The following is a 25,775-nucleotide window of genomic DNA, read 5'->3' as shown; positions in this document are numbered from 1 at the left end:
AGATGATGGTACTCATAACTCCATAGGGTCAATGGGGACCTTTCAGAGATCTGTTGTCCATTCTTATTCAAAGTATTTGTCGGACAGAAACTCATCCCAGCTAATAGGATGAGTACGAACACTCACTCACGAACACTCACGAGAAACATTTTATTGGATTTTGCTACGTACTGTATAATACGCTTCTTTACACGTTATAAATCGGTAGCTGCTTTGAATCGCCTTTATGCAGCTCTACTTATGTAGAATGAGATCACACATTAGATGATTAGATTACACATTAATCACACATTAATGAAGCAACAGCAATTACCAAAGACCAGATACAATTTGTACACACATATTTATTCATTTATTGACAAGTTGAGAATGTACAGGTCTGCTGCAGAGCACACATAGGTCAAGCAGACTAACAGATGGGTGTCATCACTTTACTTAGCAGACCTCCTGGTTCTCTTGCTCCAGGAGAAGTTTAATCCGTAAGACTTCACCCTGGGCTTCTTTTCTTTTTGCTCCGTTATGTCGTAACTCCAACCTGGAAGTGGGTAAAGAGTTTTTTTCTTCTTTTTACAATAAGTAACAGGGCAGAGAACATCTCGAATATTCATTTTGGATGCTTTCCAACCACAATGAAGTGTTTTGTAAACATCAACAGGCAGTGTGTAGATAGGACTGTCCTAATCTCTGCTCTGGTGCAATAAACAGAGAGAGCCAATTTCCTTTGTTCGGCTTCTACAAAGCTTACCAGATGGTTCAATTATCTACTTCTCAGTGTACTTTCTGCTGTATTTTGCTGAACTGTCAAGCATGGTGAGACCTCATTCTCCACCAGGTTAGTGGGTGCTCCATTTGGCCGTGTGTAGGCAATAAAGTATGCCAGAGTAAAACCTGCTTTTCAGCAAGACAAAGAATTTACTGGCATCGATACCACAACAAAGTGTTGCTTTCACTTTTTCACAGATCTTTTGCAACAAATCTGTTTTTAGCCTGTTGCTAACAAGAAAATGGCTGGAATGGAATGACATTACTGTACATTTTTAGTAGTGGTGGGCAATTCTTCATAGATGACAATTAAATATAGGATAGATTTGACCATTATTGACATAGTGTGATCTTTAATTTGACAACAAGGTCATCGTTAGTTTTGTTTGTTTTTTCTTTTCTTTTCAAAGTGGATCACTTCCCCAAAAAGCTGGAGCTGGCACAGCGTTTGTAAAGTTTAAAGGTTTGTTGTGTTTTAATATTTGGCCTGGTAAGATGTGGCTCCTAGTAAACTCATGTTTTCACAAAGGCATAAGAAGATTACTTATAATTTTATTTTTATTTTTTTTACCATTTTTCTCAGCAAAGGCGATGGCATCTTCCTTGGAGCTGAAAGTTAGGAGCATATTGGATAAGGGGTCAGCCCTGAAAGACAAAATGAGCCATTAGATTCATTGATGGGTTCACGGTTCACTGATGAGGTGACTCTCACTATAGAAAATATTGTTATACCAAGCACAACTACACAAATGAGCACCATATGCCTGACCCCCATCCCGCCTCCTAATATTGTTATTGCACGGCGTTGCAAAGCAAGACAAGACATTACAATTGTGGGAGACCTGATCCTATAAATGTCTTCTAAATCACAACAATTTTCTGAAAAAACATATGTTGCTAATCAGTGGATGTTAAATTTTTCAATGTCAATGACCCCCAAAATAATTTGTATTTGGCCGTGGACCCCTATCTCAAAATATTTTGTTTCTGGGATCCCCCAGAAGCAAAGGTTTGAGTTAAAAATGTTCACTTTAAAAAAATATATATATTCAAAGATTTGTCATTTTTCAAAAATAGCCAAAGTATAAAATAATGGTTAAAGTGGTTACAAATCCCTTCTATGTATTAAACTTAAAGTACATGGAAACTGGCATGTGGGCTGTACTTACGTGGAGGACCAGCCCATTAGAGGGTTCTCCCATCGCTCTCTGGTATCAAAGTCCAGCTTCCATTTTTTGGTGTTGTTAATTCCTGACTGCATGGCTGTCTTGGTTGGCACAAAGATGCGCACCTTGCGTGATTTGATGTGCTCTTCTGGCACACCTGTCAATGTGGAGATGTCCTGGGGAGAAACAGAGAAAAGCAGGCGTTCATATTAGAGAACGATCGATGTATCGACCATTATTTGACGTTTTGATTACATCGGTCTCTGCAATTACATAGCCAATGTTCCCCTCATATCCACCTTCAAAACTACAAGCTTGTATTATATGCAATAAATTAAAATGTTAGAATAAGGCATAAGTAGTTCAATTAAAGTTCAGTTCATGTGTTTATATCTACTTGTTTTCTTGCTTGTTGTATAATGAAACTTAAATGTTCTTTTCATACTTTATCCATTAAAAAGTTATTCATTTGGGCCTGGGCCATGGCTCAGCGGTCCAGGCACCCTGGCTGGTAGTCCAGTCTGGCAGTGTGCCGCGGGCTCGACTCCCGATCCCGACGGCCCTCACTGCATGTCACCCCCCCCCCATCTCTCTCCCCATTTCCTGTCAGCCTAGTCTATCCCTCTATAAAAATATAAAATAAAGGCGAAAGCCACAACATTTAAAAAAAAAAAGTTATTAATTTATGTTTGATTGCCAATAAGATAGAAACTTTAGTTTTTTCAAATTGGTAAGAAAATGTTGCACTTTCTATGACCCATTTAATGTCATAAATATTTGCCTATATTTGGAAAATGTTTAAACCTGAATCATCCACCATTCACTTCCACTATAAATATTAAGTATATACTTTATATATATACTATTAAAATACAGTATATCGTCACTGTCGGACAGAAATATTTCTCAACTTTTTTCGTAAATGAATGCCCTACTAGCCTACTAAAATTGCCGATCTACCGCCTCACATCGCACACTAACAAGTGTGTCTGTTTGTTTTATAAAGATTGAACCAATGAAGTCTTAACAAGAGCTTGTGACTAAAGAAGAAGCTATATTGGATTCATTGGAAAATAGTGGTGATATACACAATATGTAATAATGAGTTACTTCCTTGTCCTACTGGCAGCATGCACAGGAAATATGGTGCTGATCAGTCCAGAAGTTTGCTAAATTAGCACTGAACAGTGAACAACCAGACAGACACAAGGACAGAGACAGATCCTCCCTCCTGGAGCAGTGGTTCTCAACAACCAGACAGACACAAGGACAGAGACAGATCCTCCCTCCTGGAGCAGTGGTTCTCAACAACCAGACAGACACAAGGACAGAGACAGATCCTCGCTCCTGGAGCAGTGGTTCTCAACAACCAGACAGACACAAGGACAGAGACAGATCCTCCCTCCTGGAGCAGTGGTTCTCAACAACCAGACAGACACAAGGACAGAGACAGATCCTCCCTCCTGGAGCAGTGGTTCTCAACAACCAGACAGACACAAGGACAGAGACAGATCCTCCCTCCTGGAGCAGTGGTTCTCAACAACCAGACAGACACAAGGACAGAGACAGATCCTCCCTCCTGGAGCAGTGGTTCTCAACAACCAGACAGACACAAGGACAGAGACAGATCCTCGCTCCTGGAGCAGTGGTTCTCAACAACCAGACAGACACAAGGACAGAGACAGATCCTCCCTCCTGGAGCAGTGGTTCTCAACAACCAGACAGACACAAGGACAGAGACAGATCCTCCCTCCTGGAGCAGTGGTTCTCAACAACCAGACAGACACAAGGACAGAGACAGATCCTCCCTCCTGGAGCAGTGGTTCTCAACAACCAGACAGACACAAGGACAGAGACAGATCCTCGCTCCTGGAGCAGTGGTTCTCAACAACCAGACAGACACAAGGACAGAGACAGATCCTCCCTCCTGGAGCAGTGGTTCTCAACAACCAGACAGACACAAGGACAGAGACAGATCCTCCCTCCTGGAGCAGTGGTTCTCAACAACCAGACAGACACAAGGACAGAGACAGATCCTCGCTCCTGGAGCAGTGGTTCTCAAACTTTTTTTTAAAACCCCATTTTGACCTGAGATCAGATTCTAAAAATGTCTTCTACATCCTGACAGTTTTCTGAAAAAGCTATGTTTCTATGTCAGTGGTTCTTCGATTTTTCAAAAATAGCAGAGCTACAAGCTCGTAGCGCGCCACTCGGTGGCGCGCTATGAGCTTGTAGATCTGCTATTTTTCAATAGCTAAAGCATAACATAATGCCAACACCAAAAGGGGTTCCCGCCCAGAATGGGTTAATTTCAAGGACCGCCAGTTTGGTTTACAAAATGGATCGAAATGGAACTGCACAGGTCGATCTGGTTCCATTTGCACACTGTCAGAGTTACACACCTGTAAGTGTTTTTTTGGTTAATCAATTAGCTGCGGACCCCCTGGAACCTCCTCAAGGACCCCTTGGGGTCCCCGGAGGACACCCTGGAACCTCCTCAAGGACCCCTTGGGGTCCCCGGATTGCACTTTGAGAACCACTGTCCTAGAGGGCTAGCCGCCACAAAGCCATGCCATAAAAAGATAAAATTACGTAATTTCCATGACTGATACATGTACATCATATAACAAACTTTGCCTGTGCAACATGTACTACGCGGTTACAAAATGTATTTTCTCTGCGAAAGAAAAGACGATTGACTGTTATATTCACAGTGTTTGTTTATATCTGGTTCACGCCTTCAAAATAAGGGTCTTCACTGAATAATTAAATAATACGTGGCAGTTAATGTGTTAAGTTGGCTTGATTTATTGGTCTTGGGACCCTTCATGACTACATCACTGGCAAATTAATCAGGAAATCCCAAACCAGTTTGTGGGAGTAAGCCGTAATGTATAATGAATTCCATTCAAATGAACAATAGATCAAGTAGATCAGTGGCTGAGAATTAATCGGTCAGTGCCACACCACTTAAAGAAGACAAAACATGGAGCGGGAATGAAGGTTCAGAGGCAGGAGACAAAACAAAGAACAAAGAAAGCAAACGCTTCCCAATTATGCTACGTCCCAATGCTATAACCACCACTGATGTGTTGTGCAGAAGGACATAACTAATTGACCCGTTTGTGGTGACAGACTGGCCAAGGGTCTGCCAGGATCTCTCTTTTGACTTTCATTTGAGTCGGTGACTGATGTCTTTCTTTTCCTGTGCCAGTAAACTAGGTCAATATGAAGTGTTGAGGCCTGTACAAAGAGGTTCTCAGAGGCTGGCTGCAATGTATATGACTGCTGAGGTAGTTCAACAAAAATATAGGGGAAAAACTGTCAGTCCTTGTATATCACACACAAGTGAAAATATATCAATATAGTAGATGCTCCCATGGTTCTAATAAGAAAATCCAGTAGGACTAGAAATTAATATGGCATATTAAAACAATACAGGGTGATCCTGAAAAAGATAATTTGTTCTGAGCGAACCTCCCATGTAAAAAACAGTATAGAGACAAACCTTGTTGCACCAGAAGCTCTTAACAGATCACAAGCTTCCACATAAATACTGTAATTCATAATTATTACTCCCAAGAAATACTAGCTTAGAGGAATGTTTTTTGTAACATTATGTGTAAGTGTAATTGCTATCAATTGCTATTAAATCAAAACATTCAAACATCCTGATCTGACAAGTAACAAAGAGGTAGCATTCACCTGATGGATCTTTTACCAGTGTAATATTTTGAAATGAGACTAGCTTGCTTTATCTGTAAAATGTTGGTTTGCTAGATACTATATTAAACTCAGAAACTATTCTGTAATTAAAACATACTGCGCAACCCATTATTTGTGTTATATTAATCAAACTAGATAAGACTTATGTACTTAAAAATAGTGCAAAAGAAAAACTAATAATATAAAATTTGCATTAATATTCTTGCTAAATACTGATTCTGGTGACCACATACCTAACCTAAAAATAACTTATATTTTATTTTATTATTTTCTTAGTATTCAAGACCTTCAGAAATGTCCAGTGCAAGGAGTGCAGTGCGCACGTGCGTGCGCGCGGGAGGGGAGGGAGCAAATGCATATTCCAGGGCAACTGCACCCATTCAAGCTCCTATAGAGGATCTCGTACAATTCTTCAGGGAATTAGCAAACAAGCAATGGGAAGTCGGCGACAAAACACAGACAAACCTCCCAGCATGCAGGCAGCAGCCACCCAAGAATGAGGGCTTTCCAGGGTGCTACCCTTTCAATACAAGAATTTTACACATTTCAATGGCCATTACAACTTCAAAGAATCAAAATTTCATCATTGTCTCTCATCTGCCAGTTGATTTGTATAAAGGGGGTCTTTTTTGCATGAACTCCACACAAAAGCCCACCTTCCCTCTGGTGCAGAACTTTCCCCTCAATGAGAGTTAAGCCTAGTAAATTACAGCTCCAATTGCTTAAACACAGCTTGCTTCACTGAAACAACATCTTTTGCCAACATCGCAGTGGGGCCAGAATGTGTTTAATCGTGAACAACATGTACACATTAAAAAGATTGTTCAAATGAAAAGAAAAGGATAAGGAGGGAAAAACGTCTGGAGTACTAGGTAATTATTTCCGGTTGCCTTATATACTTAACCTTGGCAATTCTTCCTTGTCAGCAGCATAAGAAAAACAGGTCCTTTTCACCAAAAGGGGAAACTGGCAGACAGATCATGACATGTATCAGACGGGGCAGTCGGAGAGGGCCCAAAATAAACATGGACAAATTGTATTTGATTTCCGGTGGCAGCACTAGAACTTCTACTTAACTGCTGATAAATAATGTTGTTTTCTATAGTATCCGTGGGATAAAGAAAGACCTGTTTGTTCGGGTGGATAAAACAAATAAAAGCGTTATTGACGAAAGCTGTGATTTAAATTTGATGGAAGATAGTTTTTGTATTTCTTAACAGAAAATTACATGAATCTCTTTTGTTTGGAAGGGAGCAGTGAGCTAAAGGCCTATTCATACTTTAGGTGACCACTGAAAACGACAACATGGCTGCAGTGGTAAGCTACTAACCGCTCACCCAAACACATCTCTCTCGTTTTTACTAAACACTGTTTCACTGGTCACCTTATCACCTAAGAGTATGAATAGGCCTTAAATCTCACCAAAACATTTTGAAAGATAACGCACACAAAGAGGTTGGTGGTAAGCTCTCTGGGAGTTGGAATTATGGGGGAATAAAAGCTTAACATAATTATTAGTAAAGAAGACAAATCAATTATCTTGTGGTTGAACTGAAAACATCCATGAGTTGTTCTGTGGTTTATCCTGTCCTCCCAAAAAACACATCTCCCAAAGATGAACGCATGAAAATCTCTATACCAGACACAGGCGAGGGTTCGACATTATTCCCTCAGGATTAGCGGGCCAGTCTATGGTTACGCATATGTGTGTTACATAAACCATAGCTGACACATGGGGGCCATGTATGGCAAACTTGTGCAATAATCTCTCCAGATGTAGCCGCCCTTAAATCAAAGTTATGCACGGATGAGCACAAAAGGTGCTTTGCGAAGTTTAGATGTGTCAAAACAGAGCCCCCCCCCCCCTCCCCAAATGTACTGAAAAACACTTTGCCCTGATATCTTGCATTGTGTGTAAAAACACTCGTCTAGACTTTTATGATTCTTGCATACATTAAGTGAAAGCTAGTAAGGCCATCAGCGCACCAGACGCATCCACAATGCCCGCGGCCACAAAGGGAACGATTGTAGCCGGAATGTGATGTGTTCCCAGGAAGACTAGGGAGGGCCAGTACAAAAGGAAAACCCACAAGACCGGCACTTTTTATTCTGTCACGTACAGGAAGCAAAATGAAAAGTATGAAGTTTGACACTATTCACAGAGCCTTCACAGGGCCCTACAATACCTGGCTGGGGAGACAGAATGCCGGGCTTAAGACCAGGGGGGTAAAAGGCTGGCAAAGTCTCCGTCACATAAGAGCGTGTCGATATTTCTGACACCTCCAGGCTTCCTGGCGAATAAAGAGCACTGGGGGCTTGTCGCTGTGGGGCCGTCGGGCCCTCCAGAGTTCTTGAATGCTGGTACCCCTAATGCGCCAAACAGGCCTGGGGTAAGAGATTTTTGTCAAAGACAAAAAGAAGAAAATAATCACTCTGGTCCCCTAAGTGAGTCTAAACAGGAAGAAAAACTGTGGAAGAAACCCTTTGTTGTAGTTTGTTGTCCAGTTCAGTTCAGGTAAAAAATTACAACGGGGTAAAAACATGTCAGGCTGCATAAGATTGACTTTACTACACTATGATTGATGCAACTACAAAATTCATCCTAAGCTTTCATGGCCGTTTAAACCCTACTAGACCAATGGCCGGGAACGATGCAAAAAATGCAAGCACCACCCTGTTACGCAATACTCTTTATACCCATTGTCAGAGTACTCGTAACCGTCTGTCTGTGTCCCCTTTGTGCCTTGTGCAATATAAAATGTCAGGTGTGAGGAATTAGCTAAATCAAGCATAGATTGCCATGACAATCAATTGGATAATTTGGGCCACGACCAGAACCTTTTTTTCCGACGGTTCTGGACAACCGAGGTCATCTGTGCCAAACGGCTCCCGAGATACGCAAATTACAGACGCACGTACGTACAAAGATTCTGTGCATTTATTCTAAAATATACTTAGTTGAACAGAGTCCCCCAGGGCTCTATACCAGGGCACCCTTCTGTTTTTCTCTACACTAAATATCTTCGCCAAAAATAGATGGACAATGTGATGCATTGTGAACTTGTAGACGTACCATTATCACAAAGTGTTATCGAAGTGAGTATCGAAGCTAGGGTCCATGTGGTTTAAACACACATTCTATGGCCTTTTGCTCTGATGTAAGTCAAGGTTGAATCCCACCACCAAAGCAAACGAAAAACAAACGTGTATGGAGGCGGTCTCTGAAGATTATGGATTCCTAAGATTATCATAGTTTCTAATGTTCAGTCAAATAAAACTTTTTAAACTAAAGTGGACATTTTTAATGGCAGAACATTATATTTGTGTATTTGGAAAAACAGACTTCACAGAATGTCCTTGACATGCTTTGACAATGATGGAATAACGCATGTTCTTTCATTACAGGTCCCATGCTGACCCTATATCCTTCAGCATGTCTCGTCAGTTTGGACTGAGTCACAGGTGAATTTCCAGGAGTTAATCTCAGTCTAATCAGTTTGTACAGCTGCTATTCAAAATGAACCCATTATTAAACACTCACTGACATAAAATATGGCCTCCATATTCCTTCTAATAGCATTTGCAGGTGTGCTCCAAATGGAAAGAAAGTTGGAGGACATTTGTGTTAAGCTGTGGTATGCTGAAGCCGAATGCGGTGCAAAAGATTTCTCTTAAAGAGTAAAATGTGTGTAACTGATTAATTTGATGAAAAATATGTGCAACGGGCTTCTGAATAGCAGTGCATACTAGGGGATCTGGAGTCTCAAGAGGTTTGACAAAAATGTAGAGGAGGGAATTAAAAAGAGGCGAGTAGCAGGACTTTGTCTTCCAGGCACATTACTGTTCATACACTTATTGAATTAAATTACCCTGTCTTTTTCATCATGTAATACTCTCTTTGGGGCTCTTTAGAAACGAAAGGATTAGTTTAAAGTGAAAATAAACCCTAAAATAGAACTCACATCTGTTATCCCTATGGTCTTGGACAGTGGAATCAATATATTTTAACAGGACTGTCTCCCAAAGCTAGTAACCATACATCTGAGACTAATCTGTGATTTAATCCAAGGAATGAAATGGAGCTGATCCATTAACTATTTACAAAAAATGTAAATAAAATAAACAACGTTCAGCTTCTTCACGTCTTAAAGGAACAGTTCAGCCATCTTCAACCCATCTATGACTGGTCCTTACTAATGCTCATTATAAGATGGTACCATTTCTACCTACTCACTCTGTGTCTCGAAGAGGCTGTGGACACTTAAAGCCCTAACCACACCAAAGGGTCAAGACGGTTTTAGCGTCGTCTCTGCGTTGTGATATGTCTTGTTGCACGTTGACCCACATTGACCCTAGTGATTCAACGCATGGAATTCAATGGCCCAAACCACACCAAAGGGCCAAGACGGTTTTAGCGTTAACTCCTTGCAACCGTTTGGACCCAAGGAGTTGCATGGTGACCCTTTGGTGTGGTTAGGGCTTTAGAAACCTGCCTACCAGCGACATCATCAAACTTTTCCTACCCGATAACAATAGGAAGAAGTAGGGGGCACACGGGGAGGGGGAAATTTCTCACATTCAAATACAGCCTGGAAACCGCATTCTGGCAGCCAGGTAGCGTGACTCCCGAGTCATTAGAATCCCAGTCCACAACTCCCGGGTTAGAATCCCACTGCTGCCACTATTTTGCCAACAACCGCCGACTCGTTTTGTTGGCAGATAAAGCATAGTTTAAGGGGGGGGGGGGGGGGGGTACCGTCCTAAAGTCGGCTCTTCGGTGCTACTGAAAATTTCTGACAAGCCGAAATCATTTCGGCACTAGAGCGGTAAAATAGGAGTATGAATCGGCCCTAAGCCCTATCCGAGTTGCAACCCGATAGGAACAAAATAGTAAATGATTACCTCCCCCCCCCCCCAAGACAATGCAAACAACGAGCAATATTTCCCACCACGAAGCAAAGCCGGGCAGTGCTGTCCCGCAATGTGACACATGACTAGAGGCAGAGAAGGAGGCGTCGCCAATTGTGTGATATTGGGTAGGAAAAGTCTGGCCGTGATTTTTAATGAAAGAACAACGTTAAAAGTTATTGTCATTATTGTCCAAATTATTATTGTGCCTGGGGTGAATGTGTAAAGCACAATAACAAATATCGTTTCAAAATATACTTACTACTTTTGTTTTGAATCTATATCAGGGGTTGACACTAAGTTCTCAGAGGCACTTGCCCATCGGGCAAGTACAGGACATGTTCTACCAATGGTCATGCCCACGTAAACTGCCCATTATAAACTGATAGGTACAATATTAATTACTGTTCAATTGTCAAAAGCAAAATACTAAGATTGAATCCACCTGTTGTGTTCTGAAATCAGGCCCAACTATCTCATTAAAATGAGTAAGCTGTAATATTACTAAAACATTTAGGAAAATGATATGTGTAATCGTCGCAAGAAACTCTTAATTTCCAGCCGTTCAGTTGTATTTTGGAGTAACTGTATATTTTGGGTTGTATTTTGGAGTAACTGTATATTTTGGTTTGTAATTATTATCTGTACCTTTTTTTGCTGTTTTGATTTCGCATTTGATTGTGTTGATTATTTCGCAACTGAATGGCTGGAAATTGTCACGAGACATGGCCAGAGCATTGTGGGGGGTCCCACTTCCCAGCCCAAAAGGTTTAGAATCCCTGCTTTAAGTGATCATGCATTTAAAATACATCAGCTGGCGGAATCAGGACAATTAATTTACCAGATACTCTCACAGCTTCCATGTGGTTTCTCCCATTCATCTTCAATAACACAGCCAGGTTTTGTCTCTTAATGACAGGACATTACGGCATTGCCTGACTCACTTCAAGACAATGACACAAGGATGTTGTCATGGCGGGGCAAGTTGAGAGCATGGTCCCATTGGTCCGATGCCGGTTTCTGTTCTGTGAATGACGTGAGCACCCATATGCCTAGAGACTGCAGCAGGGGGGGGATGACCTCACAAGGTCAGCCGAGTTGAATCATGTAGAATCAGCGTGTGTTGAAAGTCCAAACACATCAGCCTTTAACCTCCTCAGTGACCAGCCAACGCCCAGACCAAAGGACTCACTCATCACCCTCTACTGGTTTCCAACCTTCAGACTTCCTTTGAAGTGTAAATAACATGGCAATTACTGATTGGCTATATGAGTGTCTCTAATAGAAACCAATATTATGTTGCTCATGTGTGGGAGTGGCTTGGCGCAGGCGAACAAGTAGCAGCTGGTGCTATGCTAAGACACACCATCTTAAATCTCACGTTACGCATACCGACAAGTGAGGGTGGGGGGGAATTTATGAATATGCTGGACAAGACGACACTTGTTTATTCTGGCACTGTATGGTTTGTTATTGAGATAAGATGTCTAGAGGTAGGTCCAAGTGACCTCTGGGCAGAGAGGAATGCACAAAACCAAAGGCAAAGTACGTTCCACGTGCGGTTAACGTGTGGCTTAAACAGTCTCTTCCTCTGTCATTCTTTTGCAATTTCAAATGCCACATATTTTAAAATAAATGGCATGATGAGATTAGTAAATGCTGTAGATAAATTTAGAGGAGAATAATGTATAGCAGCATCATAACAAATTACTGTTGAATAGCCTAAATTAAGGAAGGAGGGGAAGCAATGTTAGCAAGCAATCTTTTTGTCGACACTGTGAGATGCTTACAACAACCAGTATTTGTGAGCCTTGAGTCTCTGTTGAACAACAGTGTTAATGAATTAAACACTATTTAGTGGATCATACATAATAAATCCTTGTCCTGTGCTCTTCAAAGAGCCATATCCTCTAATCTGCTACTCCAAACTCCAGGCCCGAGATTTTGTGCCCAATGGCTCAGCTATACGAGAGCGACCACCAGACAAAACAGACACATACAGTAAGGCTTGAAAGACTTCGCTGAGCGTGGTGTAGCAGTGCACCGCATTGTAGCTTCTTTTTGTGCGTGACACCGGCATGCAACTAAGTATAAATCCGTCTTTTAAGTTGTCTGCATGGCGGGGAGAGAGGGTAGGTGGGAGAAAATTATGAGAGAAAGGGAGGGAGCAGGGGTGGGGGTGGTGAATGTAGTGTGTTTCACTGTAGGTCATTCTGTGTCTGAGACTAGACGGGCTCAGAGAATTTACACCCCTGTACTTTAGACTTAAAACGGCTTGCACTAAAAATAACCCATGGTCCACACTGCTTACTTTTTGTTGCAATCACAGGTTCTTTCATTGTCCGACGTGGGGTGGGGCGTTTCTACAGAGAAGTTGACTTCTCGAGTGTCACTAAATTAACAGTCTACCTACATCTGAGCAATAATAAATTATATTTTGTTATCCAGGTTTCCCTCAAATGCTTACCAGTTGTAGGAATTCCCCCCTGACGTCTCTGTCTAACAAAGGTTGACAAGACTGCCGTCTGATCTTTCAATCTCAATTGCGATTCTTGTCCTGTACAGAACAAATAATGTCAGCTTCCAGACTCCCTTACCTCATGGAAAATATTTCCTAAATCTATTGACCAGATGTAATCACAGTACAGTAAATATACAAGAAACCAAACTATAGAATGGAATCAAAACAGTTTAATACTCTCTCCGTCTCTCTGCAACTCACTCCTTTCCCCAAGCTCTCATAACTGTCCCCCTTGCTCTCGTAAAACCCTAGTGCCTTTAGACAACTCTATAACAAGGCTTCACAAGCACTTTAAGATTATGGTGTTGTCTTTATGTGAAGGGCGGGAGCGTGCTTGGCCCACGGAGAGAGGCCAGGATAGACCTTACTCAAAAGACACGTGAGCCTATGCAGAAGGTAGGGCTTTTATGGCACCGTTACAGCTCCTGGCAGTCTAGCAAGTAGTTCAATTCTTATTGAACTACTTGCTACGGAAGACAGGCTTATGGTCATTTTGTGGACAGGGGTGAGAGAGCAAAGAAAGTGATGTGCCCCTCTGTCCTACTGGGTAAAGTATGCCTCTAACGTCAGAGGCTTCAGACATTCCTTGTGAAAAGCTGTGTATCAGTGGCCAGCCAGCCAGACCCTGGGAGCTGCCCAGCATGCTTAATCAAACAGTAATTACTAACAAAAGCTGGCCGGCATAGTCACTCTGAGGGACAACTCTGGACACAGACTCCATCACGCAGGTCTTTATGTGCCATCTCTTACACCGAGACTGGTTTTGAATTAAAATAATTGTCTTGAAAAAATAAAATAGCACGTACGGTATGCAAGGTTTAAGAATTATTTCTGCCGTTTGTCTGTAGCACTTAGTAGCCGTTTGTCTGTAGGCACTTATCCAAGTGACTGGGATCATCATCACAGGTCATAGTTTGATCTAGAACAAGAGCTTCGGGCTGTTACGATTATGACATTTTACTTGACGATACATGACTCGTCATTACTTGACTCAAATAATTGCTATAACAAATAACACATACCGGTATTTAATTACTTACTTTAAATAAACTTTAATAGTGCAAGCAAATCACCTAACCCTTTGAAATGAATTTTTTTAAACATGGAAATGATTGATGATCATGACGATTATGCAAAAGTATTAATTGCAATTGGGCGATTACATAATAATTGTGACAGGCCTACGGGAGCTTGAGTTTCTCTCATGCGTTTCCTCGATAGGGTTCAACACACTCACACGCATGTCGTCTACAGACTGTGCAGACTCAGAGTATAAATTAGGCTTCAGCAGTTAAGTTGTGAATGTAGCAGTGCATTGTCTGTACAGTTTAAATGACAGTAGGGATGTTAATGGTTAACCATTACCGGTAAACATTAAGAAATGTGTAACCGGTTGATAACGGTTACACAGTTAAATTATATTTTATTTTATACTTCAGGACTTCGCACTTCAGGAAGTTACGACGACCGTGGGATTTTCAATTAAAACAATGTATTTTCACTCAATGTCGTGTTTTGCAATAAGATTACGAAATTATGAAGACAATTACGCACTACGCACGGCAAGTGATTGTGACAGTGAACCTCCCAAGCATATATGAAATAAATGTTTCCTACCTCGTGATGGATGGCCTCCATAATGTACTAACTGGTGGCCATATTATTAGTACACACACCTATTGAGTATCAGGCAGGTGTCGGTTTATTTATTCTCAGTAAACTCTAAACACTACACAGCAGTGATTATTATCAACCTTTTCCATTTCAAGGACCCACAGTTTGGCATGCATTATTATACCACAGGTAGTTTTGAGGAAGCAATCCGATTGGTTGAAATAGCTCCAATAGCCTAATCAAAACATAAAAAAAGCTGTGCTGTGCCCACAGACAGTGGCTACTAGCTAAGCTAGGTGTTTACACAGGACATATTAGGTCGTAGTGGCTACATCTGTCGTACAAAATAATGATTTTTTTATCGAATATCTTAGTAATAAGGGTAACTGTGGTATAATCGCAATATTACACTCGAGGATGTGCGTTACCATCATTAATGGCACTTCCGCGCTGCTTACGGAACTCGCCTATTATAGGCTCGTTCCTGCAGCAACGCACAGCCTCTCGTGTTATATTTCTTAACAGTTTGACGGCCGCTAATTGTTTACTCCAGGGTTCCACCGCACGTAATACGACATTCCCGCTATTTGTTTAATGCGTTTAATTCGCTGTTTTAAAATAATTAAAAAGAAACAGCGCATTTATCCGGGACCTGATGACGAGGCCGTCGCGTTATGATGACGAAACCGGAAATCAAGTCATCATCTGGGCTGCTAGGGCTTCTGGGAAATTGAGCTCAATGTAAGTGGACGGGGGGTTTGTTTGGACTACAATGCCTCATAGGCAGCACTGTGTATGCCTTGATTCCGCCTCTAGCTGCCACTGATTGGCCAGGCCGTTTGGTGGCCGGAGCATCAAGTCTGCCTGAGAGTTCCCAGATGGGAGCAGGAGGGGGGAACCCAGTGTACTCTCTGCTGCCCCATCTGGCGGAGTCAGGTTATCATAGAGGCGGACCCTGTACCGCATTGTAATGGCCGCTGGTGTGGATGATCATAACATGCCGAGGGACCATTCTTCGCCGGATTTTCGCGGATCAAAAGCCCAAATACTTCAGCGTATGCTCTAAAGGTAATAAAACAATCTCGGCAGCGTAGAATATTTGATTAAATAGCGGGTAACGCGTATTTCACAGTAGAACTGTAAAGGCACACTTCACCACTTTTCAACCTACATTCATAGAATTGGTCCTCACTAATGATCATGATAAAATGCCACAATGTTTTTCTACTCGGTCTGTGTCTCATGGGAGGGCTGTGGGCAGTTCAGAAACCCGTCCACCAGTGACATCATCGATGGGGAATCCAAGCTAATAGAAACTGCAGGCTTTCTATTCCTGAAATGTTGCAATGCGATAATGGAAGCAATCATTCTCACAATAATAAAAAAATGTTTTTTTATTTGTATTTTATATTTATCATGAACATTAGTGAGGACCAATTGAAGATAAGTTGAAAAGTGGTGCTTTAATTAGACCACGGATTTGACAGGCCACGGATCTGTAAAATCCACATGGGATTGTACAAACGTAATCATGGACTGACCCTTTGCGATTGCACACCCACTGTAAAGATCAATTTGGACTGGGGAACCCCTGAAACCCCCTCAAGGACCACATTGAGAACCAATTGTAGGGTAGCTCTTTCTAAAGTGTTGGAACCACACAGTCTTGCATTCAAAATCATACCATGTTCAAAGTCACTTAGATCTCGTCGCCTGCTCATTCCGATATTGGTGTAACTGAACCTATTCGCCCTTTCTGCATATAATACTTTATATACTGAGCTGCAACAAATCAAACCATGGAAGGTCGCACTCAGAAATAAAACTTTTTATTGTTCCATATGCCTTAAATTGACAAGCTGACAAACGTTTGTCATCGTGTCAATGTATATGGAATAATAAAAGATTCCTCCAGATATCCAGCCTTACTTGCATTAATGAACGTGTGTACCTAAAAACACATTCCCTCCTGTTACCCTAGACGGGATCGAAAAACCAAAGAAGAGCAGCCCTCATCCAGCCAAGCAGGAAGTGTAGCCCTCCATTAGCTGTAGTGTAGCCTCGCTCTAGCGTGTGGACGATCGCCCGGGGGATTATTATAGCGTGAGCTTGGATTAATGTTTCATAAGGTCCCAAACATCGTACTTTGTCCCATTTTGAAAATAAAAACGACTAATAACCATGTGCGCAGCCGTCTGCACGGAGGATTTGGATGTAGACTGTTCTACCATGAGAGTACAAAAATTAAATAAATAAAATAAAGTTTTTTAAAGCTGGATTAATGCTAATTAATCAAATCTCGTAATCTCGTTTTGGCTTAAATTGGGTTAAAGTGACCACTGTGTGTATTTATCCATAGCAAAATAAAGAAAGGAGGTTATTCAGAAATGCCCTATATTCCAAGACATCATCATGCCATCTCCCCATCGGCTATCAGGCAAGACCTCGTCTGATTAGTCTGATCAGAACAGGAATTCACCATTATTGATAACCTGATGAATGAACAAGTGTGGATGCATTTTTGCTGAATGCCTGAGAGGGAAGGCTCACCCATGATGTACTGTATGCTTGGTTGCGTGCCAGTGCCGTGCACCGAAAATAGCCGATCTACAACTTCACAGCGTGTCGCGCTGCGATGCGCTTGGAGTATAAATCACTCCACTTATTCCCCTGTGTGAGAGGGACACCAATGTACAGTACACAGCTGAGGGCCTCTTTCTCCCTCTCTGGCCTGTTTGGGTGAGCATTAGAGTACTTCCCGCTGCCACCAGCGACAGCGCGCCACAAAGGAACCTCTGTGGCCGACAGTACTGAAGTGGCCGCTGTCTTTTTCGTGAGAATCTCAGGGTGTCTCACAATCTTTTTTCATGCAAGCTTCTGTTCTTTCTCCACACCCCGATTTCTTTTTCTTTTTTTTTTGAGAGGCCCTATTTTTCTCATCTGCCGTTCCTCTCAGTGGCCCCTACTGTGAGGAGAGAGAGACACAGACACTCAGCCCAGCCAAAGGTTTGTCTGCCAGTATGGTCAAGCTTTGGTCTGGGACAAAAGCGCACTGACGCTGCCCACACACAGTAACCCCCCCCCCCCCAACCCCAAAGCCCACAAGAGACTCCCACACTCCCCACTGCACCACCTCCCTCCTCCATATCTCCTATCTATTTTTTTTCAATGACGAGGCGCTCGCTGGAAGATCTTTCAACATTCCTGTAGTGTATGCTTTACTCAAATCATGCTAAATCAGCAGAGGTTGCTGACCTTGACCACCTTCCAACACTGGCTTATCAGTAACTGTTTGTTTAGGCTGTCTTTTTGTTACAAGTTTGAGAAGAGATGGAGACCAAAGACGATGGCCTAAATCAAACATCATAACACCAAATACTTAACAGAAAGGGTTTCAAACAATAATGGCTTCATCATTACAAACGATGTATTGCAATGTGTGTGGAGAGCAGCAGTGGATTCACCCCGCTATTTAGCTATGATCAGGTTTATCAGTTGCCAAATATTGCCAAACAACTATTAAATTAACCACGTGCACCAAAATATCACAGCTGTCAGACGGAAACTGTTACTTTTCAGGAAATGGGAAAAAAAGAACCAATGTCAAATGTAGTCAATCTGTTGTATTTTTGTAGACTTTTCTCGGTCCCAAAGTGGAAACTTAGTTTCAGCGTCCACCAGCTGATGGCTGCTCAGACGATCATGATGAACATTCAGGGGGAGCTGTTAAGTGTCTATTACCCGACAGCCTCTATACGCAATTACCTACCTGCCCTCGCTAATACTTTTCATTGGCTTAATAATAATTAAAAGACAGAAATAGGCCCGGACGGTTAGCTCAACCGTCTGGGCACCTAGGCTGCCAAGCCAGCCGGACGGCGCGCCACGGTTCGACTCCCGAGCCCAACGGCCTTTGCCGCGTGTCACTCCCCAAATATTGCCAAACAACTATTAAATTAACCACGTGCACCAAAATATCACAGCTGTTAGACGGAAACATTAGATGTCCAAAACTGTTACTTTTCAGGAAATGGGAAAAAAGAACCAATGTCCAAATGTAGTCAATCTGTTGTATTTTTGTAGACCTTTCTCAGTCCCAAAGTGGAAACTTAGTTTCAGCGTCCACCAGCTGATGGCTGCTCAGACGATCATGATGAACATTCAGGGGGAGCTGTTAAGTGTCTATTCCGATTACCCGACAGCCTCTATACGCAATTACCTACCTGCCCTCGCTAATACTTTTCATTGGCTTAATAATAATTAAAAGACAGACATAGGCCCGGATGGTTAGCTCAACCGTCTGGGCACCTAGGCTGCCAAGCCAGCCGGACGGCGCGACACGGTTCGACTCCCGAACCCAACGGCCTTTGCCGCGTGTCACTCCCCATCTCTCTCCCCCTTTCCTGTCTAATTACTGTATTCAACTGGCGGCCCACGGGACGCATTTGTGGCCCCTCCAGGCTGCCTCCAGGCCCCTGGGAATGATAAGAGGGCTAATGAAAGTTACAGGTATGGTGTGTGCAATATGAAGTGTAAGATTACCATAATGACAGTAATACTTAATCATATTCAAGGGCTTTTGGAGAGAAACGAGACAGACTTCAGTCACTTTAGACTAGAGCACTGCAGAGGGTGTGTGTGTGTGTGTGTGTGTGTGTGTGTGTGTGTGTCCAGCATGGTGCTCGTTGACGGTCATTAATGTCAAGGCAATTATATCATATATAGGCATATTATCCTGCTCATTACTCTGAAGAAATATACATAAATCTTCGTGTTTGAGCACAAAATGCATTGAGAGAACCCACAAATTGTCACGCTTCGCACGCAATCATTCTACAGTTGTGGCCCCCGGCCTAATCTAGTTGAATACCCCTGCTGTACCCTATCAATAAAGGCAAAAAATATCTAAAAGACAGACTTAACCACGTTAAACATGACAATGACATCTCCTATTTTGGACATATCATTATAGGCAAATATCTTCAAATAGTTTCATAATCTTTCAAGATTATCCTAAAAGAGCAACGGTGCAGCTTTGTGCATTTGGGCCAATCAATTTTTCATTTGGTGCATCCATATATACCGGTAATCAATCATGTCTCTCCAGCTGGAGGATAATCTCAAATTATTATCCACAGAATTATATTGAACATATATTGAGCATGCTATCTTTTTTTTAACCATCTTGTACATTCTTCACTACAGTCATTGTCACAGGACTCATGAGATCATTTGTTCTCCCAGAACAGACTGTAAAAAGGCTGTATCGTATTTTAAAAAATTAGCTTAGTGTCTTCCTTGGCCCACAAATTGTGTGCATCAGTCCCAGCAGTGTCCAAGATGTGTGACGATATAACTTAAGTGCTTATAGAGTTATCTGATGTGTACTGCACCATGCAACAATGCAATACAACATGAAATGCATTCGGGCCCATGCACAGTTTCAAAAGGCAAACAGGGCCCCCAATCTCGTAAACATCCGAGTTGTGGTGCTTGTCTCCGAGTTGCTGTAACTGTGTAACAGCTTTGATACTGACTATTAAACCTGCAATTTACCATTTCATTTTTTGAGATTTTAGAATCACCATAAATGATAATGACTAGGGAACAGCTGAAAGACTAAATTTTGAACAAGAACAGTCACCCTAATTTGTTTGCTGAAACTTGCTTTTTTTCATTGATTAGGAATCACCACAAGCTGAAAGAAACCATGGAACTAAAATGTGTTATTCTATTGCAGGAAGTGGTCTAATAAACAGAAATGTTTTGGGGCAAAGAAATATAGCTTTTTCCACTCAACAATTTCTCAAACAGATATTCTATTGGGCATCTGTGCCTGTGTCCCATCTGTGACTTTTATTGCCCGCTGTAGCAAAATATGATACAAACAAAGTGTGCCCCTCAGAGCGCAGATCTCCACCAGGCCAGGCTGCCTAGCCAGGGCAGTGTCAGACATTTGTGGGGGACATGGGGAAGCTCAGCTGTGGGGGGAAAACAGATTTTTGAGGTATGCTCTAATAGAAGGCCCTCAACATGTGGTTCCAATTTGTGGATGATTGTAGGGCTGTTCGATATTGCCTAAAAATAAAAACTACATTTTTATCTTTTGGTAAAAGAAATACATTGTCTCAAATGTTATTTAGAAAATTTGCAAACAAATCCTATTGGGAATAAAGTACAAAATCCCCTTTTGGATTAATAAACTAAAAGTGAGACCATTTACAATATGTCCTTCTGGTAAGGACCCTGCTCTTGACCAAACGATGAATTTCATCCTGAAAGGTTAGCGGAAGAGTTGACACCTCATTGTTAAATTCGCTCAGTTTCCCAAATGTTCATGTATATTTTTACACAGACCATAATCCAAATTAATTCATTATTATTTTTTACATTTTTGAATAAATAGCCAATTTAACATTGAGATGCCCACAATGTTTATGTGCCAACTCTTCCGGGACTTTTTTGCAATGTGAAATGTCACCGAATCCATAATTGTTTTCCACTTTGCCTCTTGTCATATAGGCCATGTGAAAATAAAGGCCGCTCTTTTCAACTTGTCAACCATGGCGCATAGCTGGTATGCTTTTAGCCTTTTATTGTGAAGGCAAATCTTTCTGGATGTCTCACAGCCTGCAAGTTTCTGCATGCTGAAAATAGTCGATCTACAAGCTCACGTGTCGCGGACGTGATGCCCTGTAAGCTTGCAGATCAGCTATTTCAGCATGTAACACGTCGTATGACTAAGTATAAGTCATGCTTCACTTGGGAGATGTGTTTTGTTTGCTGGTCGAGGTGATACACACAGTAGGTAGTGAACAGAGTATTAATAAGCTATGAGCTTTTTCGGTGGCACATTATGTTCAATTAAACAACAACAAGTTTACCTCAGCGTTTGGGACATGTTCTGTGTCTGCGTGTCTCGGTGCGAGTGAGAAAACATAGCGTTGTAAGCTTTGTGCAGAAAGTACACGGCAGAGAAAGATTACATTAATTTGGTGTCGGACTCGGGCTGCAGAACCATTGTTGGGCTTTGGCAGGACCGAGATGGACTTTTGGCATCGTATAGGGCTTTAATGAGCGAGATTCGTACCATAATTACCCTAATTAAAGTGAAAATCGATTTGACATGGCCCAAATTAAAAAATCCAATTTTGATTCCAAATTGATTTATCGCACAGCCATAGATGATTGGATATTGTGTTTAATAATAATAATAATAATAATCTAATAACAGAATCATTTTGGAATAAGCAAAGAATTTCATGAATAGCGAAAATAGCACATCTACAATATCATTATGTCATGAGCTTTTAGAATGGCTATTTCCATAATTTCACAAAATATACTGTATAGGGCTTGAGGTGGTTTATATTCAAAAGGATCAAAAGTGGAAGAGCACAGACATCTGTCCAAAATGCAAGAGTTCATGATATATATTTATATGAGCTCTGGGAGCATTTTGGTAAGAGTTTTAAGTGTTCCGGTGGTGGTATTGCGTAAGCTTATATATGAATGAAAATGACCATATTCACAGTGTAACCATTTTGCTCTTAAGTAAATGGTAAATGGTGCATCTATATAGTGCCTTTATCCAATGCGCTTTACAGAGATTGTGCATTACATTCAGCCATTCATTCACACACTCATACACCGATGCCAGAGGAAAACATGCAAGGCACCAACCTGCACATTGGGAGCAATTTGGTCTTACTCAAGGACACTTCGACACTAACTCCAAGTCATGCTTGGGGGTTATGATGGCCAATGGCCGACCTACAGTAGTGGCTACTTGTATTTTACATTAGTTATTTTACTTGAAAAGATAGATCTGATTTTGGAACTGTTCATATCGCTGCAGGTGCTCAATGGGAACAAGAGTAAGAGTAGGCCTAATACTTGCTCCAGAGAAAATCTCCTTTTTGTATGGTCCCACCCAGAGTAGTATAAAAGAGTGTAATGACACTCCCGTTGACTCTCATTGTAACAATGGAATGCGGAAGTGCTCATTCTATCTCAATGGAATAGTTCCAGCCATAGGAGCAATGTTTGGAACTATCGCCCATAGGCACCCGCTTTGCGGCGAGATCAAAGCGTGTCACCACTCTCTTATTACATTACTCTGGTCCCACCATGAATGTTCCACCATGAATGAATGAACACACAGCTTTTACATTGATCCAGTCTTCCCCACAACACATACTATGTATACAATGTTTATTGTTTACTTTTGCTGATTTGCCATTTTAAACTGCAGCGGAGACACAAAGGGGTAAAGTATAAATATAATGTAATTCTTGCATTATCAAGATTTTGTCGAATTAAAAGCCACTTCTATCAAACAGAACATTCACTAGACACTTTGTCTAGAAAAACATTGTCAAACACACAATCAGACATATGCACACAAACTGGGATGCAACATAGCCTAATTGGACACTGGTGCAACAGAAGAAAAGGAAACAAGTAACAACCCATCACATGGAGAGGGACACTCACCAGTTTCTCATCCACAGTAATAAGTTGCGTGTCTGGTCCTGATTTGTCTGCCAGCCTCCATGCGGATGTGCTAGTAGACCTGAAAAATCAGAGTTGATTAGATCAGTGCGTTTCCCAAACATAGGGTCACAGACCCGTTTTTATGTGTTGCTATTAAATATCCTGTTTTTTTTTAATCTTTCCTAACGAATGTTCCTTTTTTCTTTTCTTTTGTTGTTCAAAACTAAAAATTTAAAATCAGAAAATTCACTATTTTTATAGTGAAAATAGTCAATCTGGTCAAGTATGTTTGTAATTTCGTGTCCCGGGAAGACAGCAAATTTCTCTTTTGGGTCTTCTCGAGCTGAAAGAGATTTGGGAACCCCAGGATTAGATGTTACATCATCATTTTGCCAACAATAAAAAGGAAAATTACATAAATCGACTTGCTATCTTGGAGTAAGTGATGGGGAGGGGTGTGAAAAGGAAGAGACGGGGGAAATTCTCCCCCATTAGTACTGTCTGGTGAGTTTCTGGCAGGCTCCCACTCGTGTCCTAATGACAGGCTGTGCTTAATGCTGTCTCGCTGGCCAACTGTCAGCAGTGCCTGTGGCAAGAACTATGTAGCTCTTTATGAACGTGTAAAAGGGGCACACTCCATAAAGCAGTCGTCCTTACCTTTTCCATAAAGATATGTCAAGGTCAAGATCAATTAAAAAAAAATAATAATAACAGGAATACTGCACATTTTCAGAAAAAAACATTTGCTAGATTTACTAGAGGCACGCATTTTGTGTTAAGAGGATTTGTATGGTCTGTACTTGCAGTCCAAAACAAACAATACCGTCGTGGACTTGTGACCTTCCTGTATGACATTATAAACCCACTGGGCATACCAAATGCACAATGTTAATGATAATCTGTTCATGTGCTTTAGATGAAAACATAAAAATGATATAAAATCATACTTAACAATGGTACTATACAACGGTTGCCCAAATATATGCACTATGCACGCATCCTCATATCACAACACGCACAACCAGGGCTGGACTGAGACAAAAATTCGTCCCGGACATTTTAGCGGAATTTGGCCCACCACAACCAGCGTGCAGATACTCTACTGACTTTCCGGGTCGAGGCCCATACAAATACAAGCCCTTAACACCACCACATTTACAGTACAACATAAATGATACAACAGACAACTAATTTAACATTTGGCCCTGGTGGGCCGGTCTGGAGGGTATGCCTGGTGTGTCCTGTGGCCAGTCCACCCCTGCGCACAACACTTTTTTAAACTAATGTGCCTTCAGTTCATTCAAATGTATAATAACTGTGGGGAGGGAGGGCTTTCGTTTGATGAGTGAATAAAACATGACATTGTTTAATTCAGTTAAACTAGATCTAAAGTTAATTACATCATTATTAGTCACACCATCTTACATGTTCTATGGACTGTAAACAATAAACATGATGTTATTGCTTGGTGTTGTCCAGACTAGAGCCAGGTGAAGACAATCAAACTCAAATCAGGTATAATATAGCTTTACAGATCGAGGTAATTTGGATTCCACAAAAATAGGGATTTGTGAACAATACAATACAGGCATTCTGCAACAACTAACGACACTTATAACTTAACTGGAGACTTGAAAAGAGATATGCACGGACTACATCACCGTAAGCCTGTCCTGAAGCACACAATAATACCCTAAATGGTTGAGCCACATTGCAACTCAGAAGCTAGCCTAAAATTTAGACTCTCGTAGTCGTAGAGGTATTTTTCGATTCTGACGTCAGAATCGAAAAATACCTCTACGAGAGTCTAAATCTTAGGCTACTCAGAAGCCACAACTGGGGTAAACTTATGCTCCCATTTAGAAAGATATGACGGTCAGAGTCTGACCGTCAGACGCCTCAATATCACCAAAGCTCGTCACCTCGATCCTGCAATGAGGTTATTTGTGGGCTGATTGATGTCTAGTCAAGTTCAAGCAAGTTACTAATTGGCAATGTGGCCAAATGAGTACACAATTAACATTATGGCAATGCAACATCCTCATGAATAAGGAGCTTATAGCCCTGTAATGAGCAGAATGTCAACCTTTCAGCAAAAACAAAGTTGACTCCGTTAGCTGCCCAGCTAGCTTAACAGACAGTAGACACATTCTTATTCAGTAGATTACTTCCTTAGAAAAATACATAATATCGTAACCACCTAACCGTGAGTCGGTAACAACTGTTACTTAGCTTTAGCTAGGCTACAAAACACAGCATTCTTAGCATTCTGCTTCACTTACACAGTCTACGTCGACAGAAATAAAAATCACCGACTCACACAAAATAAATAGCCAAATTGAACATATTTGTCAATTACCTGGCGGGATTCAGGAATACTTTTGTGGCTGAGTTGATCACAGAAATACGTCCCAAACCTAGAAGTGACATTGAGGACGCCATGATTATTGTCAACACAGACAGAGGTACGGAGTCTGGCGAGGCCAAAAAGCAAATGTTCAAAATGACCATTGCATTCCGCTCATATTAAACCCAGACATATTACATACACAGTCATTGTTGTCAACTTGTTGTCAATTTGT

The 25,775-nt window shown here is 41.5% G+C and overlaps 1 protein-coding gene across 1 annotated transcript; it reads right to left on the bottom strand.

Moving 5' to 3' along the window:
- Positions 1–326: 326 nt before the first annotated feature.
- Positions 327–25,690, bottom strand: ndufs4 (NADH:ubiquinone oxidoreductase subunit S4). The gene is made up of 5 exons (XM_079516573.1): positions 25,553–25,690; positions 23,194–23,272; positions 1,932–2,104; positions 1,334–1,407; positions 327–535 (listed from the first exon to the last, which is right to left on the bottom strand). Exons 1-5 carry the CDS (start codon positions 25,633–25,635, stop codon positions 432–434), a joined length of 513 nt encoding a protein of 170 aa, XP_079372699.1. The 5' UTR covers positions 25,636–25,690; the 3' UTR covers positions 327–431.
- Positions 25,691–25,775: the final 85 nt, after the last annotated feature.

The sequence above is a fragment of the Electrona antarctica genome (assembly GCF_951216825.1).
Source record: "Electrona antarctica genome assembly, chromosome: 12".
NCBI classification, from domain to species: Eukaryota; Metazoa; Chordata; class Actinopteri; order Myctophiformes; family Myctophidae; genus Electrona; species Electrona antarctica.
This window is presented reverse-complemented; position numbering and strand designations above follow the sequence as displayed.